The sequence below is a fragment of the Mustelus asterias genome, chromosome 9 (assembly GCF_964213995.1).
Source record: "Mustelus asterias chromosome 9, sMusAst1.hap1.1, whole genome shotgun sequence".
Taxonomy (NCBI): Eukaryota; Metazoa; Chordata; class Chondrichthyes; order Carcharhiniformes; family Triakidae; genus Mustelus; species Mustelus asterias.
This window is the reverse complement of record NC_135809.1, coordinates 128,398,730-128,426,025: the sequence shown is the minus strand read 5'-3', so window position 1 is coordinate 128,426,025 and position 27,296 is coordinate 128,398,730. Positions and strand designations below refer to the sequence as shown.

Genomic DNA, 27,296 nt, shown 5'->3' with positions numbered 1-27,296 from the left:
CCAGCGGGATTTTCCAGTCCCGCCGATGTGAGCGGAGATTTCAATGGTTCACTGGCCCCACTGTGGGAAGAAGGCGGTGGGCAGAATGGGGGTGGATGGAAAGGAAGGTGGACAATCCAGCCACGGCGCTGAAATTCGTCTGGGCCTATTTTTAAAATCCACCCAGTCTATTAAACAGCCTGAAAATTGGGCCTTGGGCCTTGTTAAGATCTTACGCGCAAACTTAAAGTTTATTGATTAGTGTCACAAGTAGGTTTACATTAACACTGTAATGAGAATCCCCAAATCGCCACACTCTGGTGCCTGTTTGAGTACATTGAGGAAGAATTTAGCATGGCCAATGCACCTAACCAGCATGCCTTTGGAGTGTGGGAGGAAACCCACGCAGACACGGGGAGAACGTGCAAACTCCACCTTTCTCAGCTGGCATCATCACCATTTACATTCTCTTTGTCCAATTACAGCCTCCCACCTCCCCCCAGCCCTCACAGTGTAATATACTCCATTCTAAATTGTCACAATATTAAAGCCAGCTATTTGATTCGTTAACCCCCAGGCCAACTGTCACATTCCTCAGGTAGTCCCCTAACAACCTGTACCTTTGTTCTGCTATTCACACATTCTGATCACTTAATGGACACTATTAGCATCTTTCTCAGCCTTCACCATCCCCATTTACATTCCCTTCATCCAATTACAGCCCCCCTGATCCTCATAGTATAAATCTCGTCTGATTTTCCTTCTCTTCAGCTGTCACAAGGGTCATCCAGACTCAAAACATTGACTTAATACTGTCCCCACAAATGCTGTGTCCATTTCCACTCCATCTGATGAAGGAGCAGTGCTCCGAAAGCTTATGGTATTTGCTACCAAATAAACCTGTTGGACTTTAACCTGGTGTTGTGAGACTTCTTACTGTGCCCACAAATGCTGTCAGACCTGCTGAGATTTTCCAGCTTTTTCTGCTTTTGTTTCAGATTCCAGCAGCTGCAGTATTTTGTTTTTAGATTTGATTCATTAAATTGGTCTCTTTTCACACAGATGCCACTCTCCTCCACACATGGTCCACTCACAAGCTCTCGGTGCTTGACACACTGCCAAAGCCTAGCTTCCTGCCCGCCTCTCCAGCAGCGGCCTGAGGGTAGATCGCTGGGGTGGGGAGGGGGTTGGAAATGAAAGATTGGTTTGGATCGTGTGAATTGTGGAATTGGGGGGACACACCTTCTCTGCCTGACCCAAAAGAAAATCAGGACCTTGACCTTTTCCTTGTTTGCCATTTTAACACACGATCCTGCTCCCATGCTCACATGCCTGTCCCTGGCCTGCTGCAAACCTGTAAACCTGTTGGGCTTTAACCTGGTGTTGTTAGACTTCTTACTGCTGCAATGTTCCAGTGAAGCTCAACGCAAACTGGAGGAACAGCATCTCATCTTCCGGCTGGGCACTTTGCAGCCTTCCAGTCTCAACATCGAATTCAACAACTTCAGATGATTAGGTCTACCCCACTTTGACCCTTTTGTTTTCATTTCATTTTGAACTGTTCTCTACCTTTTATTTCTTTATTGTCCTTCCCCCCCCCCCACTCTTTCCCCCTATTTTATCCCCCCTTTCCTTACCTTCTCTCCCCTTTTGCTTCCCCTTTCCCCCTTTATCTCAATTTTACCTCTCTCCAACCCATTCCCCCCGCCCCACATCTTCATTTGTCATAACTTTGCTGCCTCTGATTTCAGCTTCTCTGCCGATTGGCCATTCACACTCTTTATTCTCTCTATAGATTGCCATTAGCAGCCTTTCCCCATGTTTTTGTGGCCATGACTCATCTTTCATTCCCTCCCCCTGCAGTATAAATATCTCCCACTTTCTCTGCCTTTTAGCTTTGACAAAGGGTCACCTGGACTCGAAACGTCAACTCTTTTCTCTTTTAAGCTTCATATGTTTCGTATGAAGCAATTTTTAAAAGCGGTATCTCGGCCTTTTGGCTAAGATGCAGATGAGCTCAAGTCTTGGAGGAGGTATTGCTTTCCCTCCTCCAATCAGCTTGGCTCATGTAGATCAGGCCCAGGACAGGGTAATTTGGTCGCTTGCCTTGTCTTGCCAGCCTGGATTGGAGATGTCTCAACTTGTTGAGACTCTGAATTGGATTTGATTTGATTGAATTGGAAAAATACAAAAAAAAACTCTTTTCTCTCCTTTCAGATGCTGCCAGACCTGCTGAGATTTTCCAGCGTTTTCTCTTTTGGTTCCACAAGAAAAGATCTATGCCTCCGTCAGCAACTATGTTTAAAGTTTAAAGTTTATTTATTTGTGTCACAAGTAGGCTTACATGAAGGCCGGGGGTGGGAGGGGCGGGGGGGCACTGACTAATCCTTAACAGGCATCTCAGAAGAGATGATAGTGTCTCCCAATACAATCTGTATTTGATGGTAAATAAGAACCAAACTGGTCAGGTGACATCGGCCGGTGTGCTCATGTAGCCCGGGATAAAATTAAAAACAGGATTTTGTCCGTCGGATAAACACAAGCACTGGCAGTGGTAACACTTAAAAAAAAACACAAAACAAAGGCTGGAAATCTGTAATAGAAACAGAAAATGCTGGGAGTGCGGTCAGTATCCGTGAGCAGAGAGAAAAGAACAGGTTCTGTGTGCGTACTTACAGTGAGGTAAGTTACACACCCAAAATATTTCAGTTTGTCTTTTCACAATCACTGACCGATTCATTGCATAATCCCAGCATTATTTATAGCATTATAATCAGGGATTTTCACAGTAACTTCAATTGCAGTGTTAATGTAAACCTACTTGTGACGCTAATAAATAAACTTTAAAAACTTTATTTGTCTTTACTTTCTTTTCCATCTTCTAAAATTTTTTTTTTACTGAGTTGTCTGTTTCAGCATTTGCAGAATCTTTCCTCACTCCAATATTTCCCTCCGACAGATCAAACCCAGGGCTTAAATTTTTAAAAAGACACTTGAGTGTTTTCCTCTCAAAGAGACAAGCATAGGAAAAATGCTACAATAAAGCTAAAAGAAAACTATGCCTCACAGCGCCAGGGACCCGGGTTCGATTCCCGGCTTGGGTCACTGTCTGTGCGGAGTCTGCACGCTCTCCCCGTGTCTGCGTGGGTTTCCTCCGGATGCTCCGGTTTCCTCCCACAATCCAAGGATTTGCGAGTTAGGTTGATTGGCCATGCTGAATTAACCCTTAGTGTCAGGGGGATTAGTGGGATAAATACAGAGGTTTACAGGGATAGGGCCTGGGTGGGATTGTTGTCAGTGCAGGCGCGATGGGCCGAATGACCTCTTTCTGTACTGTGGAGATTCTATGATGAACAAAAATGCATATTTGTAAATGGCTTCTGATTGCTCCTATTATAGAGTCTGAGATCTCGTGGTGCAGTGGGTAGTATCCCTGCCTCTGAGCCAGTAGCTCTGGGTTCAAGTCCCACCTCAGGACTTGATGGCCAAGGGAGGTCCATTCATAACGCAGTCAAACAGGTTGAGTGTCAACCTGCAAATCCATCCAAACACACCAAAGGCTGGGGGTAAGGGCGAGGAGACTCTCTCAAGAGCAGAAGTGGTGTCCCTCAAACTATAAGCCCCTAGTTTATAGTGGTGGAGGTGGTTTGGAACTATAGCCGGTCTCTGTTCTAAGAATTTCTAGCAATGAAAACAGATGAAAGTATTCCTTAATGCACCACTAAGTGCGGGAAGAGAATTGGAATATTATAGAGAACGAACGCAAAGTTTATGAGTTGTCACTCCAACATTACCAGAATACTGGTACAGAGTTTAAATTTTTATTTATTAGTCACAAGTAGGTTTACATTAACGCTGCAATGAAGTTATTGTGAAAATCCCCTAGTCGCCACACTCTGGCGCCTGTTCGGGCACTGAGGGAGAGTTCAGCATGGTCAATGCACCTAACCAGCATGTCTTTCAGACTGTGGGAGGAAACTGACACACCCGGAGAAAACCCACGCCGACACGGGGTACCCATGCAGGCTCCACACAGACAATGACCCAAACCGGGAATTGAACCTGGGTCCCTGACACTGTGAGGCGGCAGTGCTAACCACTGTGCCACCATGCCAGAGGGCTTAGGAGCAGGGGTAGGCCATTCAGCCCCTCAGTCCTATTCGATAAGATCATTTTGATCTGGTTGTGGTCAACTCCGCTTCCCTGTCTGCCCGGCTCTCCCATAACCCTGGACTCCCTTGTGGATCGAAAATCCATGGAATTCAGCCTTGAATAGAGTCAAAGACCCAGCCTCCGCTGATTCCTGGGGAACAGATTTCCACAGACTGAAGTAATGATGCTGCCCGCTTGCCACTTTCTCGGGAAGAATGGCTCCACGCGATGCCCTTATGGGGTAACTGTAGGTAAAGAAAACTGGAGGCCAAGGGCTAGATGCATTGAGTGGCAGCAATGAGGGGACTGACAGCAGATAGAGGAGAAGGCATTGAGGAAAGAAACTGGATCTCAAACAGGAGGTGGGCAAATCTCATTTCTGAGACAATCATTTATACACCATTGATAAAAACATATCGGGGGCGATTTCCCCCCCAAAACACTTAGTGAAATCAGTTGGATGGATCTGCGGAACTCTGTGCTTCATGATACTAACCTAGTAAACCTTCTCTGGACTGCTTCCAATGCATTTACATTTTTTTAAAGTTTATTTATTCGTGCCACAAGTAGACTTACATTAACACTGCAATGAAGTTACTGTGAAAATCCCCGAGTCGCCACTGAGAGAGAATTTAGCATGGCCAATGCACCTAACCAGCATATCTTTTGGACTGTGGGAGGAAACGGGAGCACCCAGAGGAAACCCACGCAGTCATGGGGAGAACGTGGACACTCCACACAGACAGTGATCCAAGCCGGGAATTGAACCCGGGTCCCTGGCGCTGTGAGGCAGCAGTGCTAACCACTATGCCGCCGTGCGGGCCCATCTGTCCTCAGATAAGGAGGCCAATACTGTACACAATAATCCAGATATGGTCTCACCAATGTCCTGCATTTAAAAAGTAACTTGCTATGTTTTGTCATAATAAGTTGCATCTGTGGCAAAATATATAGTAAAGCTCCAAAGAAACTATGATGGTATACTGTGCTCAATGAGATGATTTTTTTTCCAGGATTCGGATCTGAAGACATTTACCGAAGCAACCAGCACAATGGTGTCGTTTCTCACAGTTTTACTGATCACATGCCTAATGTGCCCTCTCTGGGGTGTTGGACGATCAGAGAGCAGCACTTCAATGTTGCCCACTTCTCCTGCAACAAGTGAAACTACACTGATGTTAGGCACTGACATCGCAACCTCAACTGCTATGGCAACCCCGTCAAACACAACCTCCTCTGCGGTTTCATCAGCTTTTAACACTGCAATGACCAGCGACAGCAAAGGTTCTGTGGCAACAACCAACAGCAGCTCACCTGTTTCAGACGTGAATAGTATATCTATTTCTGACCCTAATAGCAGTGGAACACTTGTCAATAGTCCCATGACCACCACTGAGGGCTCAACTGCACTAACTACACCATCAGGGAGCACAAATGACACTAATGAGACATTGGCTACCACAGTAAGTTACCAGAGCACTAACGGCACGACTGAACTAAAGCCTACTAATGCACAAAACACCAGTGATATGACAGCAAATCCCAATATGACTACTGCAACGACTACAGTCCAGGCTAATGATACAGCTTCCACTGAATACACAACGACAGGAAACATAACAGTTCCAACTTCCATCCCAACAATATTCAGCAATACTTCAACAGTTGCCCCTGGTAACGAGACAAATGCTACTTCAGCAACATTAGCTCCAGCCCCCACCATTTCTTACCACAGTACCACAAGAAGTTCGACTGTTGTGATAGCAACTACTAATTCCAGCATTAGTGTGACTATTGGCACATCGGTTGACACATCAACTGCCCATGGGAAAGGTAAGCTTGCAAAAAATCAATATTAAGGACGGGTTTTACTTATTCCTATTCTTAGCACTGCACAGTTGCCTGGTCCTGAAGGGTGTTAATACAAAGAACAAAGAACAGTACAGCACAGGAACAGGCCCTTCGGCCCTCCAAGCCTGTGCCTATCATGATGCCTGCCTAAACTAAAACCATATGCACTTGCGGAGTCTGTATCCTTCCATTCCCATCCTATTCATGTATTCGTCTAGATGCCCCTTAAGTGCCCCTATCGTACCCGATCCCACTACCTCCTGAGGCAGCGCATTCCAGACATTCACCATCCTCTGTGTAAAAAACTTGAGTTGCACATCTCCTTTAGACTTTTCCCCACTCACCTTACACTTATGTCCCCTAGTACTTGACTTTTCTACCCGAGGAAAGAGCATCTGCCTACCCACTCTGGTTAGGTGCATTGGCCATGCTAAAATTCTCTCTGTGTACCCGAACAGGCGCAGGAGTGTGTTGACGGGGGGATTCTCACAGTAACTTCATTGCAGTGTTAATGTAAGCCAACTTGTGACACTAATAAATAAACTTGGACTTTAACAGATTTCAACTGTCAAGAAAATATTGCCAAGTACGAACCTCTTCAGTCACTTGTACCTTTGAATTACACAGAGACTCCACTTTGCTCAATACCTAAGGTCCACCCCCACTCCCCCATACAAAAAGTCAGCGCCTATCAATGAACATGTTTTTGCGAAAGCTTAAATTCATGCATCACTAATTTGAATTCACAGCTTTTAGCCAGTGACTTAAAAGTGATATGCTGCATTCACTTCTCCCAACGGTTTAATACACTACACATTTCAGTGAGTCGCCCCTTAACCTTATAAACTGTAATGACTACTGCATCTCCTAATTAGGGAAACAGATAGGATTGAAGAGGATAATTTATGAGGCCTTTATAACTCAGGAAAACTACATCAACTAATCATTCTTACAGGGAGGAAGACAACTCTGGGCAAAATCCACTCAGACTGATTGAAACTGCACTGATATAATAGATACACTTGATTAATAAACCTTCCACATTCACTCCCTCCACCAGCAATAGAGTGGCAGCCGTGTGTACCATCTACAAGATGCACTGCAGCACTCACCAAGGCTCCTTAGGCAGCTCCTTCTAAACACATGACTGCTACCATCTGGAAGGACAAGAGCAGCAGATACCTGGGAACACCACCACCTGGAGGTTTCCCTCCAAGTCACTCACCACCCTGACTTTGAACTATAATGTCATTCCTTTACTGGTTTTGGGCTAAATTTCTGGAGCTCCCTCCCTAACAGCACTGTGGGGGTGGCTACACCACAGGGACTGCAGTGCTTCAAGGAGGCAGCTCACCGCCACCTTTCACCTGGGCAATTAGGGATGGGCAACAAATGGGGAGGCGGTGGCCTAGTGGTGTTATCGCCGGACTATTAATCCAGAAACTCAGCTAATGTTTTGGGGACCCAAAATTCGAATCCTGCCACAGCAGATGGTGGAATTTTAATTTAATTTTAAAAATCTGGAATTAAGAATCTACTGATGACCATGAAACCATTGTCGATTGTCGGAAAAACTCATCTGGTTCACTAATGTCCTTTAGGGAAGGAAATCTGTCGTCTGTCCGGCCTACATGTGACTCCAGAGCCACAACAAATGTGTTTGATTCTTAACTGCCCTCGGGCAACTAGGAATGGGCAATAAATGCTGGCCAGCCAGCAACGCCCATGTCTCATGAATGAATAAAAATAAATAAGTGCTGCACAAGCCAGGGATGCCCACAACCTGTAAAATAGATTTTGAAAAAAGCACACATTCTTTGCATTCAAACACAAACGGATCACTGAAATTCTTCACTGCAGTATCAACAGCAGCTCTGAGCTGAATCAAATTAACCTCATTTTTCATCTTGGTGTAAGAAGCAACTTTGAAGTAGATAAATATTTAGCGTGCTGCACTGTCAGGCTCGATATGTACCAGTTAAGGAAATAACCATCTGTAGTTGTGCGATCCTACACAAAGAAACACCAGTTAATAGCATCACAGCAATAACAAACTAAAGTTTGGATTCATTTTCTAAATAGCCTTCTGTCCTGAAATATAACCACTGCATGGATAATGAACTGTCACAGTGGCACAGCGGTTAGACTGCTGCCTCACAGTAACAGGGACCCGGGTACAATTCCCAGCTTGGGCCACTGTCTATGCAGAGTCTACACGTTCTCCCCGTGTCTGTGTGGGTTTCCTCTGGGTGCTCAGGTTTCCTCCCACAGTCCGAAAGATACTGGTTAGGTGCATTGGTCACGTTAAATTCTCCCTCAGCGTACCCGAACAGGTGCCGGAATGTGGCAACTAGGGGGTTTTCACAGTAACTTCATTGCAGTGTGAATGTAAGCCTACTTGTGACACTAACAAATAAACTTAAACTTAAAAAAAAAGTGATGAGTTCAGATATGTTTGGTGCTTTCCCTGCACTCTACCAAAACCCACTCCATTTAAAATAAGACCCATATCCTATTTCTATTGGAGGTCACAGCACCAGGGGCCCAGGTTCGTCTCTCGCCTTGGGTGTTTGTCTGAGTGGAGTCTGCACGTTTTCCCCGTGTCTGCGTGGGTTTCCTCCGGATGCTTCAGTTTCCTCCCACAGTCCGAAAGACGTGCTGGTTAGATGCATTGGCCATGCTAAAGTCTTCCTCAGTGTACCCGAACAGGCGCCGGAGTGCGGCGACGAGGGGATTTTCACAGTAACTTCATTGCAGTGTTAATGTAAGCCTACTTCTGACACTAATAAATAAATAAATAATTCACCAGAATAATTGGGTAAGACAGCAGTTAACTTAGCGAAACTATCTCAATGACCTGACCTGTTATGCAATCATCATTATTTTCAAAATGTTTCAGATCTAATTCCTGTGGACAGGAAAGTCAGCGGAGGAGTGGTAATTGGGGCCCTCCTTGGCTGCATTTTGGGAGTCATTCTTCTGTCCCTTCTTGTTTACTTTTTCTGCGCACGCAGAAAGTCAGATCACTTCAATCATCGCAGACTGTACGATAATATCTCCAGTGATCCAGGTAAGCAATTGCTAAAATGCTGTAATAAAATGTTAACTCGTACATGTAACTCCATTTATTTCCTTGGCCATATGAGAGATTCAATCCTAGCAGTTAGAACAACCAAATACATTTTGTAAATTATCTTAGAACGATAGTGATTATGGCACAGGATGAGGCAATGCAGACCATCCTGCCCATGCCCATGCCAGCTCTTTGCTTGCACTGAAAAACACATTATTGCGACTCTACTTTTGCCCCTTTGCCTTGTGACGTCCACTTTAAATACCGACTCATTTTAAAAGACGTAAAAGGGATTCTGCCTCAGCCATTTTCTTGGCTGACTTGTTTTTAGTCATTCGACCTCGGATCAATGTCTGTGCGGAGTCTGCACGTTCTGCGTGGGTTTCCTCCAGGTGCTCCGGTTTCCTCCCACAGTCCAAAGATGTGCGGGTTAGGTTGATTGGCCATGCTAAATTGACCCTTGTATCAGGGGACTGGCAGGGTAAATATGTGGGGTTACGGGGATAGGGTCTGGGTGGGATTGTGGTCAGTGCAGGCTCGATGGGCTGAATGGCCTCCTTCTGCACTGTAGGGATTCTATAATTCTTAGCACTGACTGTCACCCTGGTGATAGTCTCTGCGACCTGAATTAAGTTCTCCCTACCTCACATTTATTGCCACTGAATTCCATTTGGTACCTCTCCTGCCTATTCCAGCTCCTTATCTAAATCCCAGCTTCCCCGAGGGTGGTGACGGTCTGGAATGCGTTGCCTGGGAGGGTGGTGGAGGCGGGATGCCTCACATCCTTTAAAAAATACCTGGATGAGTACTTGGCACGCCATAACATTCAAGGCTATGGGCCAAGTGCTGGCAAGTGGGATTAGGTGGGCAGGTCAGGGCCTTTCATGCGTCGGTGCAGACTCGATGGGCCGAAGGGTCTCTTCTGTACTGTAGTATTCTTTGATTTTGTGATTCTGATTCCTTTAGATATTTTTAAACATTCTTTAATGGGCATCACTGCCATCCCTGATTGCCTTTGAACTGAGTGTCTTGCAAGGCCATTTTAGAGGGCAGTCAGGAATCATATAGAATCCCTACAATGCAGAAGGAGGACATTTACCCCATCGGGTCTGCACTGACCACAATCCCATGCAGGCTCTGCTCCGTAACCCCACTTATTTACTCTGCTAGTCCCTCCTAAGCGGCAATTTAGCACGGCCAATCAACCTAATCCGCACATCTTTGGAGTGTGGGAGGAAACCGGGGCACCCGGAGAAAACCCACGCAGGTACGTGGCGAATGTGCAAACTCCAAACAGACAGTGACCTGAGGCTGGAATTAAACCCAGGTCCCTGCCGCTGTGAGGCAGCGGTGCTAACCACTGTGCCACCATCCCGTCCAGCTTCATTGCTGTTGGTCTGGAGTCACATGTAGGCCAGACCAGGTAAGGACAGCAAATTTCCTTCCCTCAAGGACATTAGTGAACTGGATGGGTTTTCAATGACAATTAATGGTAGCTTCGTGGCCGCTATTTTTGAAACTAGCTTCCAATTCCAGATTTTATGAATTTAATTTAAACTCCATCCAGCTGCCCTGGTTTGATTTGAACCCATTTTCCCAGAGTATTAACCTGGGCCTCTTGATCACTAGCCAATTACATTGCCACATAGCAACTATCTCCTGTAATTGTGCGCTATGCCTCCTACTATTGGAAGGAGGACAAAGTGTGAGTCAAAGGATGAGTGATAAAGATTGAGAGAGGAGACCAAAGGCGGCACGTTCTCCCCCTTTACAGGCTAGCAGAACCACGAGTGAACCCCACCGGGCTGCTTACTTGTTGGTGGCCTTTCCCTGGCGTGGGTGGACATGTGGGCTTCCCAAAACACTTTCTCGTACCACTGGGAAAAGTGCAGCAGGGGAGCGGATTGGTCGATTGGTGTCAACAGGAATGGTGGCCTTGGCCTGGTGTCCAATTTCATTGTCCCAACATCTGCAGCCCACCCCCACCCATCCCCACCAACCCCTCTTCCCCCTCCACTTCCAGCCGCCTGCCAACCTGTCTCTGGGGAATGGCAAATTCCAGACAGGGAAGTGAAAATCCAGTTTCCGAATGGACCTGAATAATTCAAAACTCATTCGCTGCAACAAATTTCTTGTAATAACAAACAAGGGGGATCTATCAATGGGTAAGAGGGGAATTAGGGAAGGTAATTAAGAAAACCTTGTCATTCAGTCTAGCCCCAAACAATGCTCATACATCTCGAACGCTGAGATACATTGAATACTCTTTTCCCTCCTTCAGAACTTGGCCATTTTATTGTATTTCACAACACAAAAGGCCCACTCACACATGCCTCACAAAAAAAACCTACAAAAGAAAATTATATGGTCATGATTCTTCAATATAATTCCCCACAATCTACCATTTCATCGCAGAAAAGTCAATTGCTACAAGTTACAGTTTAACAATGTTCAATTGTACAAATGTAAGAAGATTACAAAACTGATTCTGTTCAGTTGCAGTGAGCACTATTCAAAATCTCCAGTGTCAGATAAGTCTCATAAGACCATAAGACATAGGAGCAAAATTAGACCTTGCGGCCCATTGAGTCTGCTCTGCCATTCAATCATGTCTGATATGATTCTCATCCCCAGTCTCCTGCCTTCTCCCCGTAACCTTTGATCCCCTTATTGATCAAGAACCTATCTACCTCTTGAAGACACTCAATGACCCGGCCTCTACAGCCCTCTGTGGCAATGAGTTCCACAGATTCGCCACCCTCTGGCTGAAGAAATTCCTCCTCACCTCAGTTTTAAAGGAGCGTCCATTGACTCTGAGGTTGTGCCCTTGAGTTAGAGTCTCTGCAAAGGTGGGTGGTGGGGATGGGTGGGGGTGGGCTGCAGATGTTGGGACAATGAAATTGGACACCAGGCCAAGGCCACCATTCCTGTTGACACCAATCGACCAATCCACTCCCCTGCTTCACTTTTCCCAGTGATGCTTTCCACATCCACTCTATCTAGGCCTCTCAGTATTATGTAAGTTTCAATTAGATCTCCCCTCATCCTTCTAAACTCCATCGAGTACAGACCCAGATTCCTCAACCACTCCTGAAATGACAAACCCTTCAATCCTGGGATCATTCTTGTGAACCTCCTCTGGACCCCCTCCAAGGCCAGCAAGTCCTTCCTTATGTATGGGGCCCAAAACTGCTCACACTATTCCAAATGGGGTCTGACCAGAACCTATGCAGCCTCAGCAGTACATACTGAGTACACACTCACCTGATGAAGGAGCAGCGCTCCAAAAGCTCGTGCTACCAAATAAACCTGTTGGACTTTAACCTGGTGTTGTGGGACTTCTTACTCAGAAGTACATCCCTGCTCTTGTATTCTAGCCCTCTAGAAATAAACGCTAACATTGAATTTGCCTTCCTAACTGCCAACTGAACCTGCATGTTATCCTTAGAAGAGTCTTGAACCAGGACTCCCAAGTCCCTTTATGCTTTGGATTTCCGAAACTTTTCCCCATTTGGAAAATATTCTGCACTTGCATTCTTCCTACAAAAGTGCATAACCTCACACTTTCCCACATTGTATTCCATCTGCCAGTTCTTTGCCCACTCTCTGAGTCTGCCCAAGTCATTCTGCAGCGCCCTCACTTCCTCAACACTACCTGTCCCTCTCCATATCTTTGTATCATGCGCAAATTTAGCAACCATGCCCTCAGTTCCATCTTCCAGATCATTAATGCATGTCGTGAAAAGTTGTGATTCCAACACTGACCCTTGTGGAACACCACTCATCACCATTTGCCATCATTTCCACCTTTCTGGCAGCTTTCTCACCTCTTAAATCCCAGTTCAGGTTGCCTTCCAGTACATTCAGGAGCGTCAAACCAGGAAACTTGGAGCGTTAGCACTACTGGAACATCACTTAAATAAATGTCAATTTAGATCAGTATATGTAATAAATGTCGATCGGTCAGAGCTCAGTTGGCAGGTGCTGCAAAGTTCAAAATCTCATGGAAATGAAACTTTCCGGACACTGGAGATTTTGAATAGTGCTCTCTGCAGCTAGAAAATTCTAGATCTTCTTCCCTATCTCAAACGAATAGGTATTTCTTCACTACTCATTGTACACCACGGAAACATGCCAGTCCTCACATCTCCAACAAAACTGCAACAATAATCTTCACTTTACGCCCGCAATAGATGCGTGCCCCCTTTCCTACATGACCTCATCTCCATGAACTGCAAAGCTGTATATTAACACATAGGCCGCTATCTTACGGGCTGTAACGCCATGCTCCCGCTGCAGCGAGGTTGGAGAATTTGGTGCCCAGCCACATCTCGGTTCACCGCAGCGGGATGGGAAAATCCCATCGGCGTGAATGGTGTTAAGATTCCGGCCATAACCTATGTTTTATGGAATTCTAAAATGGACGCAAAGAGTCACATGGGAACTGACACAAAAGAGGCGATGGTGGCCCATTTTGCATGCACTTTGATGATTTTCACTTCCTTAGACAGCACCTTCCAAACCCACGGCCCCTACCATCTAGAAGGGCAAAAGCAGCTGATACCTGGGAACACCACCACCTGGAGTTTCCCCTCCAAGTCACTGACCATCCTGACTTGGAAATATATCACCGTTCTTTTGCAGTCGCTGGGTCAAAAACCTGGAATTCCCTTCCAAAAAACACTATGGGTGTACCTATATGTCAGGGACCGCAGTATTTCAAGAAGGCAGCTCACCATCACCTTGTCAAAGGCAACTAGGGATGGGAAATAAATGCTGATCTACTTCACATCCCGTAGATGAATTTAAAAAGCTTCCTCTGATGCTAATTGCAACTCTTTATACTACTATCCGATATGTTGCATTCAGCAAATCACTGGGGCAAAAAAAATATTAGTCCCACTATTTCCAATTCCTTGCCACATTGACAAGATGTTTTATTTGCGAATACAGGAAAACAGTGATGAAGTGGTCAGCAAGATCAGCAGACAGCTATGATTTACGTTGCAAATCTTGCTGCTCCATTGCTAAGAAAAATACAATCTGCTAGCAAAGTGCATAACATAGAACATAGACCAGTACAGCACAGGAACAGGCCCTTCAGCTCACAATCTTGTGCCGAACATGACACCAAATTAAACTAATCCCTTCTGTCTGCCCATGGTCCATATCCCTCTATTCCTTGCATCTTCATGTGCTTATCTAAAGGCCCCTTAAACACCCCTATTGTATCTGCCTGCACCATCACCCCGGCAGCGTGTTCCAGACACCGACCACTCTGTGTAAAAAACTTGCCCTTCACCTCTCCTTTGAACTCTCCCCCTCTCACATTAAGTGCATGCCCCCTAGTATTGGACATTTCATCTCTGGGGAAAAAAAGATTCTGACTGTCAATCCCTCACTATGCCTCTAACAATACCACTAAGTTGCCAAACAAATCTATCAAATCACAGTCCAAACGTCTGTTTCATGTCTTCACATATACTTTGGGAAGCAGAGAGGAAATGTGGAAAAGATTAACAGGCTGATTATCAGCCGTGTCACAAACACTCCTTTCATTGCCAACAAGTCCCAGAGTGAGATTTGAACCTGGAGTTTCTGGCACTTCCATTCCTCGGGTACCTCAGAAGCTGTTCTGGGGGGGGCAATGTCACGCCACCATGGAGGTGAGCAGTTCTGATTCTGTCGGCAGAATCGTTACCCAGGAAAGGTTAGAAGAATTAAAATTACTTCCAACACTTGGATAACTATATTCAACTAACCCACACCCTCCATTCCACCCCCCCCACCCCCCGCCGAATGCCACAACAATCACAAACCCCTCCCCCCACTCCACCCGTAACTACCCTCCCAACCTTGCCAACCACCCTCCTCACCTGCTCCTCCTTACCCCAACTACCACCCACACCCCCGATTACTCTCCCAATCCCCGAACCTGACTACCATCCACACCCCCTCCCAACCCCCGTATCCCGACTGGCAATGCCATTCCCTGACTACACCCAAACCCCTCAATTACCCTACTGACCTCCACCCTTCTATCCCCACCAACTAAGCTCCACTGCCCGTGACTATACTCCCATCCCCCCAACACCCCCCCCCGGAATACCTTCCCCACCCCAACTGTTCCCCACACCCTGACCGCAGCCCATATCCTGACTGCCCTCCTGACACCCTCAGCCTCTTCAATGCGTTCCGACTACCCCCCCGATATCCCTGACTGGCCTGGCTACCCTCTCCACTCCCATCACCCTCCTCAATCCCGAGCACAGCCCCATCCCCTGACTTCACTCTCTACCCTCCCCCGGACCACCTGAATTCCCCCCCCCCCTAAATTAATACAAGCCTGTCACCTATTCCTCAACGCCCTTCCCCCCAGCCCCCGTGATCACCACCAGGCCGCGTGGTGGCACAGTGGTTAGCACTGCTGCCTCACAGTGCCAGGGACCTGGGATTGATTCCCGGCTTGGGTCACTGTCTGTATGGAGTTTGCATGTTCTCCCCATGTCTGTGTGGGCTTCCTCCGGGTGCTTCAGTTTCCCCCCACAGTCCGAAGACGTGCGAGTTAGGTGGATTGGCCATGCTAAATTGCGCCTTAGTGTCAGTGGGGCCAGCTAGGGCAAATGCATGGGGTTATGGGGATAGGGCCTGGGTGGGATTGTGGTTGGTGCAGACTCGATGGGCCTGGTGGCCTCCTCGTGCACTGTAGGATTCTAGGATTCTATGATTCTTGATCATCCAATCTCTTCCAAAAGGACCTTCTCCCATCACCTGGCGCCCCACCCTCCGCCGCACCTTGAGTGACAATCCGACAGCCCATTATCAGCCAGCAGGTACACAATATCATGGAGATTTTCTTCATTCCAAAAGTGATCACATTATATTCCAATTTATTCCAGTCCTGCGTCTGGAACACACAGATGATGCAATCGATTTGAGGTACCAAGAGGGAGCAGCGTACTACAACCCAGCTGCTTTGAACGAAGCGGCGCCTTACAACACCGGACAGATACACGACCCGAATTACGAGATCCAGATGGACAACTTGCCCCCTACATACGGAAACATTGCGTAACGCGCCTGACATCTCACAAACCAGACAACTGGAAAGAGAGTGAACAGAGAGACCTTTCCACATCTGGAGTGACATCCAATTGGTTGAACTTGATTTTTGCTGCAGAAAAATCTGCCGTTGAGACAGAGAAAAAAAATTGCACTTACCCCAGATAGCCATGAAAATGGCGAAGAAGACAGTGCCGCCATTATCAAATAAATGCGTCAACTAGAGAAAGAAGAATGGAAATACTAATTATTCAATGATACAAACAGCCCGCAACTAACCTGCAAATGCTTCGAGCATCATCTTGTGTTAATTTTACACAGACTGTACTTACACAGAAAACATTTTCAAAATCAGCAATGCCATTCTGAGGAATAATCTCAATAAATTAATTTCCTCAGCATTCCAGTCACAATCCGACACATGCCATGCACAGATTTTTACACCATGATGCAAAATATTAAGGTACTTTAGGTCCTTTGAATTTGATGAGGATCTTGATCCTTTGGTATCTAAGCTCCTCCATTTGTTACTGTTGCCAGTCTCCCATTTTCATCCCATTATCTTCGTGAGATGCCCATGTCAACCACAGCAGAAAGGTCGGGTTGCAATGAGTGGAATGACATTCAGGGTTTTAGAAAGGGAATGTAGTTCGTAGACCGTGGTAACTGCTTGGACGACAATTTTATACATCATGCTATCATAGCCAGGCCAGGGTGACCAATTAGCATTGGAATAACTTGCTTTACAATCCCGGTAAAAAGAGTATTCTTTGGTACAATGGTCACCTTCCATTTAATATCCCCGCTTTTCATGAGGTTCCACAAGATAGACGACATTGAATTACTGGTGAAGCAATCACTAATGAATGAGGTCACCTTGTGAGCATGTCGGACCTGCCACTGCTCTGATTTCAAAATACAGGGGTGACGGGGGGAGGGGAGGGGAGTAGGGGGAGGGGGCAACTGCTTTAAAAATGTTCATTTTCGCAGCAGCACAGTTCGATGAGAAAGATGTCGATGAATGGTCAATGGTTTCATTAACCAGACTTTGAGTTGGTGACATGAATTATGTCAAAGATGCAAAGAGAATGTCGTGCAGATTCCCCACCCCGGGGTGCGGGGGTGGCGGGGGGTGGAGGGGGGGGGGGGCGGCAGGAAAAGTTTATTTATTAGTCACAAGTAGGTTTACATTAACACTGCAATGAAGTTACTGTGAAAATCCCCGAGTCGCCACACTCCGGCGCCTGTTTGCGTACACTGAGGGAGAATTTAGCATGGCCAATGCACCTAACCAGCACGTCTTTGGACTGTGGGGGGAAACCGGAACACCCGGAGGAAACCCACGCAGACACGGGGAGAACGTGCAGACTCCACACAGACAGTGACCCAAGCCGGGATTCGAACCCGGGTCCCTGGCGTTGTGAGGCAGCAGTGCTAACCACTGTGCCACCGTGCCACCCTCCAAGAGCGAACGTAAAGATGACAGGATGAAAGGAATGGAGGAACGCAGTCAGGAATTATGCTGAGCAATCCCAATACTTCCTCCTGATCAATCGTAGAATCATACAGTGTAGAAAAGAGGCCCTTTGGCCCATCGAGGCTGCACCGACATGCGAGAAACATCTTACCTCCCCCCACCTAATCTCATATACCAGCACTTGGCCCGTAGCCAAATCACAGGATGATGGCAGCAAAATGGTGAGCGCAAGCCCCCCATTCAAATCCCTTTGGGCAGGGAATGGTGTGAGGTTGTTGCAGAACACGAGGACAGATAATAGCAATAACTTAACGGGATAAACCAAACCTAAACCCAAGTATTGGCTGCAGTTTTTGTAGATTATGTAATTGCTTATCTGGTGGATTAAGTTTCGTTAATTGTTCCTCAATAATAAAATCAATAAAAAGTGTGAAAGACAAGAATTTTAAATCTTCATTTCATTGTTTTGTATTTGTTAAAGTATCTGAAATATCCTTAGATTTTCCACCTCCACTTTTACTAGAAGTCTGGAATTTGTAAATACATACTGGGGTGCTTTATTTGTTGATGTTAGTTTGTAATCAGTACTCACACTGCGATGCACATTTGCACTACATCCACAGTTCAATTTGTTGTCTTGCCAAGAAATGCTTAAATCACAGTGTGAGTATCGATAATTATTAAGGGATCATATTATAGTTGTTCCTTTGAGACGTGCAAAGTTCCTGAGTAATCATGTACAAGTCAAAAACACTTGCAATCAGCTTGTGAAATAAAGTGCACATGATCATCGTTTGTCACCTTCCTTCCCTGCTGTCATTTAGCATGTTCTGATGTAACCGTGCATCACATTTGTTGGGTAACTTTTTTGTACCTTAACCCAGTTGGAGGACAAGGTTCCAAGTACTCTCTAAAATGAAGATATAATTGCAATGTCATTGTCCATGATGTTGTGCCGAACATAATGCCAACTTAAACTAGTCCCTTCTACCTGCCCATGATCCATTTCCCTGCAATCCTTGCATATTCATGAGGCTATCTAAAAGCCCCTTAAGCACCCCTATCGTATCTGCCTGTACCACCCACCCCGGCAGTGTGTTGCAGACACCAACCGGAATTGAACCTGGGCCCCTGGCGCTGTGAGGCAGCAGTGCTAATCTCTGTGCCACCGTGCCGTCCCGGGCATATGGAATCACAGGGAAAATTGCATTAAAAAACGACATATTTATGCAGGATCTTTAGTATATTAAACTGTGCTGAGGTGCTTCACAGGGAAGTAATCAGATTAAAATTGATGCAGAGTATTAGGACTGGTACCAAACAGCTGTTTGAAGTGAGTGGGTCGAACCAGGAGGAGAGAGAGATGGAGAGGCAGAAAGCTTTGGGCAGGGAACTCATCAGCAGGCTAATGGCTTCATACAGATGGTCAAGGTGAGTGAGCGAATCTTCATATAATATCTCCTGGTCAACACAACATTGCCCTCTGAGATCCTGAGGGGGTTTGACAGGGCGGATGTTTTCACTCGTGGGAGAGTCTCAAACAAGGGGACATAGCTTCCAAATAAAGGGCTGGTCATCTAAAATTGACGTGGATAGAAATTTCTTCTCAGCGAGGCCTGGTTAGAGTGGACATGGTAGAAAAGAAATTTCTTTTTTGCGAGGCCTGGATAGAATGGACGTGGAGAGGATGTTTCCACTAGTAAGAAAAACTAGAACCAGAGGGCACAACCTCAGGCTAAAGGGACGATCCTTTAAAATAGAGATGAGGAGGAATTTCTTCAGTCAGAGAGTGGTGAATCTGTGGAACTCTTTGCCACAGAAGGCTGTGGAGGCCAGGTCATTGAGTGTCTTTAAGACAGAGATAGGTTCTTGATTAATAAGGGGATCAGGGGTTATGGGGAAAAAGACAGGAGAATGGGAATGAGAAAAATATCAGCCATGATTGAATGGCGGAGCAGACTGAATGGGCTGAGTGACCTAATTCTGCTCCTATGTCTTATGGTCTTACCACAGGTGGTGAATCTCTGGAATCCTCTGTCTCAAAGGGTGATGGAGGTTGGAATCATTAGAAGTATTTAAAGTGGAGGTGGATAAATATTTGATAGATCGAGGGATAGAGGGCTTTGGGGAAATGGTACAAAAAAGGAGCTGAGGCCGGCATAGATCAGCCAGGATTGTATTGAATAGCGGAGCATGCTTGAAGGGCTTGGTGGTGCTGTGAGGCAGCAGTGCTAACCACTGTGCCACCCCAGTAGGTCAGTTAGCAATGTGACATCAGGGTGAAGTCATTTCATGACCCCCCGTGACTTTCCCAGCTGCAATGCCATCCAGGGCGGACAGGGGCACACTCTGCCCTCGGTAGGTGATGACTAGCCTCCACAAGATGGTGCCACTTGGTCAAATATCCCGCCCCGAGATTTTTGCGGTAGATTCCCTGTGGTTCCCGCCAGTGCACAAGCCTCACCTCAGTGGCTGAGACCACACACAGAGGGCCTCAATCTGTACCATTCCTGTTTTTGATTACAAGCAGTTGGAGAAGAGCCATCAACCCAGTGAAGATTCCTGCCGACAATCACATCAGCAATTCAGCTGAGATCTGTCTCTAAACAGAGAAACGGGGAAACTAAAGTGAAATTAAACCTACGGCTCTTCAATTTGGGCTGTTGGTAACAACCTGGTAACACTCTAAGTTGCGCAGGTTATGTTCTCAGATTAAAGAACGCATGTTACAAATCTCTGTCTTAAAATAAAAGCTGCTGCGACAGTCATCTTTGCAGTAATTATATATTATGGTCTATTCCACAACAGATGGCATGGTCTGTGCTGCTGGAAACCTGTAGCTTGGCATCGACAGGATGCCAGATTCCTGTCATCTCTGTTCAAAATCACTTCCACCCACTTCACTGCATCGTTCTTTGAGCCACATTCCAAAACAAAACCATTAACTAGGTGCTCAAAGCCTATCCTGGGCAAAGATCAGAATGAAATAGAAGCCATTACAGTTTGTTAATGTAGTGACTGCAATGCAATGGCTGAACTGTTGTAAATATTGATGAGGTATGAGAATGTGGGCTGAGAAATTCATTGACCCCTCTCACCTTCTGTCAGGTAATATGGCTGGTGATGTGCATCTGTACATTCTATTCTCTATTGCATTAGCCAAGCCAAATAAAGAAGGGGCAAGTGCCTGTGCCTGAAACACATGGTTCACCCTTTGATTAGACTTAAACATAAGGCTTAACATCTATTTAAGTATGTGTTCGTAAACTGGTCTTCCCTAGTCGACTGTGTTCAGGAGAACATGGTCGACATACAGCCTAATCAGCAGATCGAAAGGGATCTCGGGGGTCCGCTGTAGCACTGAATGTAGAGTTCAAATGCTCAGAGTTTGAGTGAGTGAGTCTGTTTACTGTTGCCGCTCACTATGCTTGATTGGTTAAGCTTGAGCGTGGACTCAGAGAAAAGTAAACAAAACTGTAGAATGAACTAGAAGCTAGAGCCAAAACATAGGCCTGAATTTTTAGGATGGTGAGGGCTTGGCTTGGATCCCGTCAGCCGACGAGCCCCCACCAAATCCAGCAGCCTTGATGCCATATTATGCTCCTCGAGCATTGTTTCAAGTTTTAGTTTATTTATTAGTGTCACAAGTAGGCTTGCATTAACACTGCAATCAAGTTACTACGAAAATCCCCTAGTTGCCACACTCCGGCGCCTGTTCGGGTACACTGAGGGAGAATTTAGCATGGCCAATTCACCGAACCGGCACGTCTTTCGGATTGTGGGAGGAAACCGGAGCACCCAGAGGAAATCCATGCAAGCTCAGGGAGAATGTGCACAGACAGTGACCCAAGTCGGGAATCGAACCCGGGTCCCTGGCGCTGTGAGGCAGCAGTGCTAGCCACTGTGCCACCGTGTTTGGAGTTCCGTGAAGTAGGAGTTCCGCCCTCACTCAGATTGACAAATAGCTCTCTAGTCTCTCCAGGCACAGCGCTGCAGTGGCCAGAAGAGGCACTGCAGAGAGCTACCTGGAACCAACATTTGTCACCCATTCCTAATTGCCCTTGAGAAAGTGATGGCGAGCTGTGTTCTTGAATTGCTGCAGTCCATGCAGTGTAGATGATGGACTGGCTTTGGGGAGTCAGCAGGTTAATTACTCACCACAATGATGGTGGTTTGGGCCACAATGTGGTGTCCAACCTCCACTCAAGACCCCCTCCCCAGCCACAAGATGGAGGCAGATCGCACCCCCGGGTTTTCTAGACCCCAAATCTATGAAAATTGCACTTTGTGGCATTCTGATGTCAGGGATGGGTTTGCGAACCGGAATTGAACCCACCTGATCATTCTCACCTCCAATGGGAAAATCCGGCCCTTTTCGATGCAATTTCAACGAGGGCCTCAAACACACTCCCGGATCTCTCAGTAAGCTTAAGTATTCCGAATATCCGACAAAATAGATTTCACCAGTAATAAAAGGTGCTAATGTGGTTTTGACTTTAAATGGAGTAAACTACATTTAGAAGTAATGCAGTAAATTGCAGATGGGATCCAGGGCGGCACGGTGGCACAGTGTTAGCACTGCTGCCACAAAGCGCCAGGGACCCAGGTTTGATTCCTGGCTTGGGTCACTGTCTTTATTTATTTATTCTTATCCTATCTTATCTTATCTTATCTATCTATCTATCTATCTATCTGTTTGTTTATTGTGTCACAAGTAGGCTTACATTAACACGGCAATGAAGTTACTGTGAAAATCCCCTAGTTTGTGTGGATTCTGCACATTCTCTCCGTGTCTGCGTGGGTTCCCTCCGGGTGCTCTGATTTTCTCCCACAGTCCAAAAGACGTGCTGGTTAGGCACATTGGCCATGCTAAATTCTCCCTCAGTGTACCCGAATAGGCGCTGGAGTGTGGCAACTGGGGGATTTTCACAGTAACTTAATTGCAGTGTTAATGTAAGCCTGCTCGTGACGAATAAATCAATAAACTAAATAAATAAATACAGCAATGATATCATCCCATCGTTAAGATCAATATATATGGTCTTGATTTTAAATTTCAGTCAATGGGAACACTTTGCTCTCGCTATTTGCTTGTTGCTGACAATGCTTCAAAATTGTGGCCGAAAAATTGAATGTTACTTTTCAAGAGAAGAATAAATCTCCAACAGCAGACGCTGCACATTATAAAGAGGAGGATCTGGCAGCAATATAATCTGCAGCAAGTATTCCAGCATGTCACCCGGGTTCAGTCAATTGTCCAACGTGAATTCCATTTTTATTTTATTTCAGAGGCAATTCCAACCATTGTGTCTATAATTCTCATTACAGACAAGTTGCAGAACCGCAATGTAACCTTGGCTCAACGATAAACTGGTGCATAAACTGGGATAAAAGTCTGTCAACAGTGACTTGATGAATTGTCATTTTATTTATATTTGTTTGCACCCATGATGGGCTCGATTTTACAGTTTGAAGTTTATTTCCTCGTGGGCACAAGTAGGCTTACATTAACACTGCAATGAAGTTACTTGCCGGAATTTTACCGGCACGTCTGCCCCGGAATCGGGATGGGCGAGGCTCGCAGAACGGCATTCTTCATTGGCCTCGGGCGGGCGAGGCGGTAAAATTCTGGCAACTGTGAACATCTCCAAGTCGCTATATTCCGGTGCCTGTTCGGGTACACTGAGGGAGAATTTAGCATGGCCAATGCACCTAACCAGCACGTCTTTCGGACTGTGGGAGGAAACCGGAGCACCCGGAGGAAACCCACGCAGACACGGGGAGAACATGCCGACTCCACACAGACAGTGACCCAAGCCAGGAATCGAACCCGGATCCCTGGCGCTGTGAGGCAGCAGTGCTAACCACTGTGCCACCGTACACACCCTACAACTACATTATTGATGGATCAGTGTGCAGTATAATGTGCTCACTACAGATTTAAAATGATATGCTTCCTTCCATGTATCTTCAGTTTGTGTATTTCATAAATCCAAATGTTTCTATTTTAGTTGCCAGTGTTCCTGTGACAGGAGAAATCTCTCTATAGCCCTTGTCCCTCTCTCTTCTAAATTGTTTGGCATCACCCTTTTCCTCAAAAAGTCCTTACAAACGACTATCACATCCACAAACTCCTTTTTCTCTCCAAAGTCCTTGAATGTGTTGTCGTCTCCCATCTTTCCCAGAACTCCATGTTTGAATTCTTCCAATCACGTTTCCCCCATCAGAGTGCTTTATCAGCTCTTCTCCCACTCACAAATGGCTATGATAAAGTAAATCTTCCCTCCTGTCTTTGTAACAAATTGTTTGTACACACCCTACACAACCAACCTGCACTGACAAAATCCAAACCAAAATGTGTAACATTAGATGTGACTCTGTGATGAGGCAGCACTTGCTAAACAATCCTGAGTGCGCCGATAGCTACACTAACAATCCAAATGGACCAACAGGGGCAGCTGACAGGACTGCAAGATCATTCAAATGAACATCCTTCATTGTCCTAGCACCAATTCAAGATTGTATCCCATGTTTTTCTTTGCACTCTCTTTCTTTCAGATGACATGTATGTTGTCAGGCACCTTTTCTCCTTGTGGACACAGTGGTGCTCCCTCAATATGAGGAGCTGTGAAGAAGAAGAGAATCCTCAATAGTGTATTGAGGATATATGACACTTGGTGTAGCGCCATGCACACACACACAATGCACATACACAGACACATATGGCAGACACACACACACACACACACAATGTGCATATACAGGCACTCAACCAAACACACACACAGACAGACATATGCACACACATATAGACACAGATACACACAATGCTCATACACAGACACACATGCACACAGATACACTCACACATGCACGCACACAGACACACACACAAATGCACACACACACAGACGCACACACGCAGACACACATGCACACATACACATGCACATGTGGGCGGCACGGTGGCACAGTGGTTAGCACTGCTGCTTCACAGCACCAGGGATCCAGGTTCAATTCCTGGCTTGGGTCACTGTCTGTGTGGAGTTTGCACATTCTCCCTGTGTCTGCATGGGTTTCCTCCAGGTGCTCTGGTTTCCTACCACAGTCCGAAAGACGTGCCAGTTAGATGCATTGGCCATGCTAAATTAACCGTCAGTGTACCCGAACAGGCACCAGAGTGTGGCGACTAGGGGATTTTCATTGCAATGTTAATGTAAGCCTACTTATGACACTAATAAATAAACTTTAAAAAGCATACACACACACACGTACACACACACATACACACACACGTACACACACACGTACACACACACATACACACACACATACACACACAGGTTAAATTATGCCGTGTTACAGAAATGTATGAGGTGTTGTTCAGAAGCTCAGTGTACCGTGTTTCATTTGCTGGAGTGTGAACAAAGGTGTGCCAGGATGACCAGCCACAGAATCCATCCACCAGGCACCCCTGAAAGATGAAGAGTCTTCAGATGATCTGCGCCAGCTGAGCTACTGCCATCTGTCATTAGGACGCGTGCTGTTAATGTGCTGAGCAAGAGGCAAAGGCAGTCAGCTGTGCCTTCTAGTGTGCAAGTCTGGTCATTCTTAACCCCTGAACTGATCCGACCCTGACAATTTCAGTCTCTTACACTTCTTCAATTATTTTTCTCAACTGATATTCATTAGCTTAAATTCCTCAGTGTTGTCCCTTGGTTACCTCATTGATCCACTGGAGCAAGCTGAGAGGGGTGTTTGAAAGCAGCAGTGCTGGTAAGAGATTAATTGAATTGTTTATTTATTTAATTAGTCAGCTAGTGTGTGTATTTTTTTGGCCTTTACTTTAACAGCAGTTTTTCAAGTTTAAAGTGAAAACTAGAAGTGGGCAGCAAAGGAGTCTGGGAAGGGTTTTTATTTTAACTTTAAAAGTCAGTTACCTGGGAGGTTCCCCCTCATTGATCCACTGGAGCAAGCTGAGAGGGGTGTTTGAAAGCAGCAGTGCTGGTAAGAGATTAATTGGATTAATTGAATTGTTTATTTATTTAATTAGTCAGCTAGTGTGTGTATTTTTTTGGCCTTTACTTTAACAGCAGTTTTTCAAGTTTAAAGTGAAAACTAGAAGTGGGCAGCAAAGGAGTCTGGGAAGGGTTTTTTAAGCGCGTGAAGTATGAAAGGTAGGCTGCAGTATACAGCGGGCAGCGTCGGGAGCGGGCAGTGGAGTGTGTGGGAAGCAGAGTGTGAGCTATAAGACTTTGGCTCACAGGGCTTGAGTGTGTGGGAAGCAGAGTGTGAGCTATAAGACTTTGGCTCACAGGGCTTGAGTGTGTGGGAAGCAGAGTGTGAGCTATAAGACTTTGGCTCACAGGGCTTGAGTGTGTGGGAAGCAGAGTGTGAGCTATAAGACTTTGGCTCACAGGGCTTGAGTGTGTGGGAAGCAGAGTGTGAGCTATAAGACTTTGGCTCACAGGGCTTAGGCTGAAAGGGCGAGCAGGGGTGAGTTGAATTCATTTTTGCACTTTCTACCTGGTACTGGCAAGGTATCTCGAGGGGATGGGTGTGCAGGCAGTGCAATGTTCCTCTTGCACTATGTTTGAGGTGAGGGACGACGACAGTGTCCCTGCTGATTACACCTGTGGGAAGTGCACCCATCTGCAGCTCCTCCAAAACCGTGTTAGGGAACTGGAGCTGGAGTTGGAGGAACTTAGGATCATCAGGGACGCAGAGATGGCCATAGACACAAGCTTTAGGAATACAGTTACTCCGAGGATTGAAAACAGATGGGTGACGGTGAGAGGGGCTGGGAGGAAGCAGTCCGTGCAGGGATCCCCGGTGGTCGTTCCCCTTAGCAACAAGTATTCCGCTTTGGATACGGTTGAGGGGGATGACATACCAGTGGGGAGCCGCAGTGAGAGGATCTCCAGCACTGTGTCCGTCTCTGTGGCTCGGGAGGGAAAGGGGGAGAGCGGGAGGGCGATAGTTATTGGGGACTCGTTAGTTAGAGGGATAGATAGGAGGTTCTGTGGCAGCAAAAGAGACTCACGGATGGTATGTTGCCTACCGGATGCCAAGGTCCGTGATGTCTCAGACCGTGTTTTCCAGATTCTGAAGGGGGAGGGGAAACAGTCACAAGTCGTGGTGCACATTGGTACCAATGACATAGGTAAGAGAAGGGACGGGGATTTAAAGCAGGAATTTCTGGAGCTGGGCTGGAAGCTGAGAGCCAAGACGAAACATGTGGTCATCTCTGGTACGTTGCCGGTACCACGTGATAGCGAGTTGAGGAACAGGGAGAGAGTGCAGTTAAATATGTGGTTGCAGGGATGGTGTAGGAGGGAGGGTTTCAGATACGTGGATAATTGGAACACGTTCTGGGGAAGGTGGGACCTGTACAAACAGGACGGGGTGCACCTGAACCAGAGGGGCACCAATATCCTCGGAGGGAAATTTGTTACGGCTCTTCAGGGGGGTTTAAACTAATTTGTCAGGGGAGTGGGAAAGGGAGTTGTAGTCCAGAAGTCAGTGAGGGTGGTGAGGTATTGGGGAAGGTATCAGGGTCAAGGGTGGGTACTGGTAGACAGGAAGGTGGGTTGAAGTGTGTCTACTTCAATGCAAGAAGCATCCGGAACAAGGTAGATGAACTTGGGGCGTGGATTGGTACTTGGGACTACGATGTTGTGGCCATTACGGAGACGTGGGTAG

General features: G+C 46.3%; 2 protein-coding genes across 2 annotated transcripts in view; one reads left to right on the top strand and one right to left on the bottom strand.

Annotated features, from left to right (window-relative positions):
- The window catches only part of LOC144498990 (uncharacterized), a 31,447-nt gene extending 13,058 nt beyond the window's left edge, over positions 1 to 18,389 (top strand). The window contains exons 2-4 of the mRNA XM_078221015.1: positions 5,145 to 5,964; positions 8,882 to 9,052; positions 15,955 to 18,389. Of these exons, the coding sequence (XP_078077141.1) occupies positions 5,184 to 5,964; positions 8,882 to 9,052; positions 15,955 to 16,130 (1,128 nt within the window). The 5' untranslated portion in view covers positions 5,145 to 5,183 and the 3' untranslated portion in view covers positions 16,131 to 18,389. The remainder of the gene's footprint in view (positions 1 to 5,144; positions 5,965 to 8,881; positions 9,053 to 15,954) is intronic.
- Positions 1 to 27,296, bottom strand: part of ano3 (anoctamin 3) — a 205,913-nt gene that overhangs the window by 107,299 nt on the left and 71,318 nt on the right. The window contains exon 13 of the mRNA XM_078221016.1: positions 16,277 to 16,337. Coding sequence (XP_078077142.1) covers positions 16,277 to 16,337 — 61 coding nt within the window. The remainder of the gene's footprint in view (positions 1 to 16,276; positions 16,338 to 27,296) is intronic.